Consider the following 6,205-nt stretch of genomic DNA (forward strand, 5'->3'; position numbering starts at 1 on the left):
TACTCAGAGGGGATAAAACACACTCTTTTATTTCAAGAACAAAGCTTACAATAACATAAACAAAAGCTTACAACAACCCCTCTCTCTTTCTCTCTTTCTCTCTAGTGTTTCTCTCAATCTCTCCACACATAATTGCATAAGCTTAGCTATCTATTTATACACGAAATCAAAACAAGAAAATTCAACCTTCAAGTGTGAAGGCGGTTTTTGGCCGACGGTGTGAAAGCGGCTGGCGGCTGGTCGGTTGGTGGCTGGGCGGTGACAGCTGGTGGCTGCCTTCCTTGACCTTCTGGATTGAGTTTACTTCAACAGTAGTTAGTAGCAAACCAGCTTTGAGTGCTGTCCCAGCTCATCTCTGTTGTGGAACACTAGTAAGAATCTGGGCTGGTTATACACACGGAGTTATTGGCCACGATGAACATTTTTTATTTCTGTTGAAAATATTGTTCTAAGCAAACTACAGACAATGCTAGGTAAGTAATAGGCATTTCCAATTATTGAAAACCCCCTCCCAGATTACTTGCATTGCAGTGCCAAGTGAAGATAATTGAGCGCTATTAAACCTATTTTGTTTCCTATTGGTTTGGATCACTAATTGAAATAAACTTTCACAGCATCCGGCCAAAGCAAGAATAGGAAACCAACAAAATATGACACCTGTGGCTCTTGGTGTGGGTACTGGTTCAGTGTCCATTGCTAGAAACAGCAGAACAGCTTCACTATGTAGAGAAATTAAAATTGTAAGAGAATGCATTTGATGCTCATCTGCATCAGTTTATGGTTTTGATGATTTATAGATTGCAATTGAGATAAATCATTCTATGTTTTTGCTTTGTTTTTATATAATTGGCTGTGTAGGTCCAAGATTTGATCGAAAGGTGTCTTCAACTTTATATGAATAAAGATGAAGTGGTTAAGACACTCTTAGAACAAGCTAGAATTCAGCCTGGCTTTACAAGCATAGGTAAATCACTCATTCCTCGCTACATGTCTTCTTACTTTCTCTTCTGCATACAGTGGTGCTTGGTTGTCATCACTCGATAAATGGACAAAAAGAATGAGATGTTAGTGCAATGGTGCTTCTATCATTGGAGTGCCTGGGCTGATATTATATCATTGTGATCCAGTGTTGCTAATGATAATCTTTCCCTTTTCCCCTATTCTTCTATTCCATGCTATCTTTATCCGCTGCTTATCTTTGGGATTAAGTGCATGAATCCATGGCTCATATTAATATTATATATATTTTTTTATATAATAGCTCCAACATACTTTTTTTCCTAGTATGGAATAGATTGGAGCAAGACAACGCAGGATTTTTTAAGGCCTATTACACAAAGTTAGTTTTGAAGAGACAAATTGCAAAGTTCAATGAATTACTTGAGAATCACCACAATTTGCTGAGTTACGCTGCACCTCGGGAGGTTCCCTTGGCTCCCATGCAGGAAGGCATTCAGCACATGCCAGGTACGTTTATGGCATAAATATTATATTGTATCAAAAGCATAATAAAGTTAAAGAATACAAGTTGGCATTTGAATAAATTTGAAAAAAATATGCTGATAGAAAAAATATGCTCTCAACATTTTTCTATACTGCCTTTATTTGTAAAGCCTAATTTTATTATCTTGAATGGAAGATTGGAGTGGGGCGTCTGATGCCCTGAAATCAACCTTCACCCCCTAGCTTGGTAGCACATCCGCTGTTTTCATTTTTTGCACTGGTATGCAAGGGGCTTATTGTTAATTGCACAGACAATTCTGAAGAAATCTTTTGATCGAAAGGAATAACTATGGTATTGATGGTATGATATTTCTATAGTCATGTACATTACAAAGAGGTGGCCAAAGGAGTGCTTAAGAGTTAGACACTTTGAATCTCTTATTGGGCACATAAAACACAATCCAAAACTTTCTTCAAGATAAAAAACCACATCCAAGCACAAAACATATACAATTTCACTAGGTTGTCTAATTATTCTCAAGCTGTTATTCATCATGCCACTTATTTCCAGCAAGTAAAAATCCTTATTGCTATTTTATCATGATATTTTTTCTGAATTAGAGCTTTTTGCTCCTTTTCTGTAGCACAGTTAACCATTTACATAAGGTATATACCCTTCCGCAGCAGCATCCAATTCCATCAACTAGTAATTACCAGAATGATTCTAGAGGCACCATTTCCAACTATGACCTAGCATATGAAAACCCAGAATGTGGCAATTTCCTCTCAACTCAGATGAATTATGGGATATGGTGAGACTTCCTTCTCAGTGTTGGTTTCTTGTCTTTTCTCTTCTTAATGTTTAATGCTCATGTGGCTTGTAATTCATACAATTACATTGGTGATATCATAGGAAGTTGCCATGTGGGTGTTTCATGAATGATACCTTTGCACTTGTGCTTATTATTCAGTGTGCTCTAAATGCTATTGTTATAGATATATACTCTCAACAGTATAAATCTGCATTGATTCTGGAATATGCTTCTTCCATAGAAATTTTCATTATCATCCATGCATTATGTTGTGACTGTTGATTTGCCTGGAACTTGATGAATCTTGTCGCACAAGTAACAAAACAGAAACAAAGTTGAAATCCATAAATGTGTGTGTAGATATACAAAATATTGATAAATTAGATTGAACTGGAAGGTTTAGAGGTCATACAAATTATCAAGCGATGTATTACGAATAATATAAATACTTAGTTTATGCTGTGGTGATCTTACTGCTCTGCTGTTTGTTGAAGGATGACAATGGACAATAACGCAGCAGATATAGAGCCTAACCATCCTTTTATGAAGCCAGAGATTCCAAGTCCTGTATCAGTTACATCCCATGATCATTTTCCTTTCATTCCAAGAGAGATACAAGAGAGTGTGGTCCCCTCAGCTGTTGAATTTGCTGAGTTATCTCATTTGCAAAGTGTAAGACAGGTGCCACTTGGACCTGGTAATGCTAGCTCCAATAACTTGGTAGAAGGTGAGACAAACACATTATATTCTGAAACTCTTCGTGGTGCTGGTCTGCTATGGTGTGTGTGTGTATCATTCTAAATTATTTCCAAGTAATACACTGTTTCATCTATCAAATCATTAACTGGCTTAAGGAAACTCAACAACAGCAATTAAGCAAAAACTGCATTAGACTTCACAACATAATATGATAAAAATCCCCCTTTTATTTGTTGAGTTGCATAATTCATGTTATTCTTTCATATGCTGAACAGCGTATTCAGGTTCCACTTCTACTGGATTGCTTGATCCTTTGGAGCAGAATGACAATGGTAAATTGCCAGTTCTTTCATTCGTGTTTTAGACTCACTCTATCTCCAGATATTTTATGTAACTTTTTTGTTATTTGCATCAGTCGAGGAGTTCTTTGTCGATACCTTTCCTGCTGCAAGCTCTCAATCAGAAGAAGAATCTTAAGTGAAGCCCTCACAGTTTTAGCCCTAGTTTTTATTTAGCTAGATCTATTTTGAACTCGAGAAGCTTCCCTAATTTTCTTGACTTTCTAGAGGGATCTAGTGCACTAGGGTGAATTTGAAACCTTAAAGCAGATTAAGGCAGGCATCAATAAGCCTTCTGCTATATTTTATCTTTCTAATAAGCAAACTCACCTGCATTTTGCCGCGGGCCAAATAAAAAAATAATTTTAATGCAATAAAAAAATATACAGACATTATTAATATATTTTTACATCCAGAAAGTTTTTATTTATGAATTAAGAACTTGAAGCGTGCATTTAATAAAATTAACTTATTATCTATCAGGGTTGTTAACTTTTTTACCCGCATTGCATTGCAGGTAGTATAGGGTGTTGTGGGTAGAATTTTGCAATGCATTTTTGAACAGAAATTAAAGGATATTGGAAGCTAATAACTTTAGCTTTGATCCCTTTTTACCCTGTTATAGAGTAGAATATTTGTTATAAGACTTTGCTACAAGTGCATGTGAAGGGTGCTTGGGCGCCTGAATCCTCAACGCCTTAAGTAAACCGTTTCCTCCCGCACCTTCACTACGAATACAAACAACCCTATTTCTAAAGGACTATGTTTATGACACCTACATGAAAGTTTCTGGTATCCCATTGATAGGATACCAGACATTTTTTCTGGGTAAAGAATCGACGCAGACAGGAACTGTTTTTTTTGCCATGGTTACTTTAGAAATAAGCGTTCCATGGGAATCAAATAATGTCGGGCCACAATGTTTCATCATAATTTGATAACCTTTTTTCAGTAATTATTTCAAACTCAATATATTGTTTTTTTATAGTTAGGATATTATAAACATCATCAATAAATTAATGACTATCATCTTTCAGTTGTACCTTTTTTTATGTATATCTTTGAATGATTGACATTACCTGTAATTGATTTATAAAGCTTTATGAACTTGTTTTTTATCTCTACACGTGATTATTGGCTTTATTGTCAAGATACAACATGTTTTCTTTGATTTTCATTTGTCCATCATGGACTAGTAATAGGGTGGCTTTCTACTCTTCTTCTACTGTAAGATTGACATTCTCTTCAACCTTTTTGGTTTGATTCCAGCAATCCCTGGCATGTGACAATTTTTTTTTTAATAATTATAACACTTAATTTTTTATTTGTTATACTTGGACCTTGGATTGCTACTGCTGAGGATCTGGTAGTCCGGTTGGCTTTATCCGGTCTATTGGATGATCTGTTGAGGTTACCTCAGCCTCCTCTTTCAAATCTAGCTCTTCCTTTACCTTGTCCACAATCTCTGCACCTTTGGTTGGATCCTGGAATATCATGTTTCTCATTTAGAGAAAACTTCAAAAACAATATTTGTGCACTTGTATCTCTTTTGTTCTCACTTACTCTATCTTCATAGGCTTGTGGGGTTCTCCTGGTTGACTCAATGGTCACATTCTCCCAATCTTGAGATTCCTCTATCGACATAACTACAGAGTTGAACCTTTTAGGCATTGATCTCATGATCTTTTCTACTACACGTATTTCTTTCACATCATCACTGCATATAATCATCTGAATGTAAATTGCCAACACTCTGCCAAAGGAACCTGAAATTCATTCAGATTCATGCATTCACAATGCCTCAAATTCTCCTTTTAGTTTCTGAAGGTGAACTCTTTTTATTTTCTCAGTTCCTTATTTTGTCCCTTACAAAATATCTCATGCTTTTTTAGTTGTGGTTGCTCTTGACACCTTAGAAAAGTGGTGTCATCCAAACAATGATGAATCATTGTTATTGCTTGGTGATCTGGTGATCTTTTTTTTTCGTGCCTTTTGCACAACCTCTTTTTGGGCAGGTGTCAACATAGCTCCTTCAACTGGTCCATTAAAACCTGCTTTAACCATCTCTCATACATCTTGAGCTCCTAACCAAGCCTTTGCACGGACACTCCATATCTCATAATTGTTCTTTGTCAAATGAGGACCTTGAAGGGAGAGATTTGAGTTGGCCATTACATACAATCAAATTTAGCCACAAATAATCAATCTTGGTTCTGATACCACTTATTGGAAGAAGATTAGTGCATAAACTTATTATAGATAGTAATGCTAATTTGCAAAACTAAAGAATATGAAGAAATTGAGAGGAATGTATACTTTATTAAGTGGTTTTCTCTAATTTTGTCTCTGCTATACTGCTTCTTATAACTCTAACTTCAAGCTTATTTATATGCCTAAAGTTCTAGAAAAATAAGAAATTGAACTGAATAAGAAATCTATTCTAACTACGAAAATAATTATGTCAACTCAATCTGGAAATTGAATGCCTCTGGATGCAAGAAATCTTAGTTTAATTTTATTTTTAACACGATCATCATTTCCCATTTCTTGAATATGATGAAAAGAAGTCTGGTCATAGTGATGATGCCTGAAGGATGTGGGAAAATGTGGGAAAATGTTTTTTTTTTTTTTTTAAAACTTCATTAGGTATGGAAATGTGAAGGTCATGGTTAGAGTTCAGGATAAGGAATTAAAGATATATACAAGTGGAACACATGCACAAGTAGAGATGCAGATATCTGAGTTATTGTTGAAGTAAACTCAATCCAGAAGGTCAAGGAAGGCAGCCACCAGCTGTCACCGCCCAGCCACCAACCGACCAGCCGCCAGCCGCCAGCCACCGGCCGCCGTCACACCGTCGACTAAAAACCGCCTTCACACTTGAAGGTTGGATTTTCTTGTTTTGATTTCGGG

General features: G+C 36.1%; 1 protein-coding gene across 1 annotated transcript; it reads left to right on the top strand.

The window, feature by feature from the left end:
- Positions 1 to 334: 334 nt before the first annotated feature.
- On the top strand, positions 335 to 3,609 carry LOC105116827 (uncharacterized). The gene is made up of 8 exons (XM_011014310.1): positions 335 to 473; positions 615 to 740; positions 859 to 964; positions 1,285 to 1,467; positions 2,093 to 2,255; positions 2,750 to 2,982; positions 3,230 to 3,286; positions 3,370 to 3,609. The coding sequence occupies exons 2-8, from the start codon at positions 651 to 653 to the stop codon at positions 3,429 to 3,431; spliced, it is 894 nt and encodes a 297-aa protein (XP_011012612.1). The 5' UTR covers positions 335 to 473; positions 615 to 650; the 3' UTR covers positions 3,432 to 3,609.
- Positions 3,610 to 6,205: the final 2,596 nt, after the last annotated feature.

This window comes from Populus euphratica, unplaced genomic scaffold (assembly GCF_000495115.2).
Source record: "Populus euphratica unplaced genomic scaffold, PopEup_1.0 scaffold1071.1, whole genome shotgun sequence".
NCBI classification, from domain to species: domain Eukaryota; kingdom Viridiplantae; phylum Streptophyta; class Magnoliopsida; order Malpighiales; family Salicaceae; genus Populus; species Populus euphratica.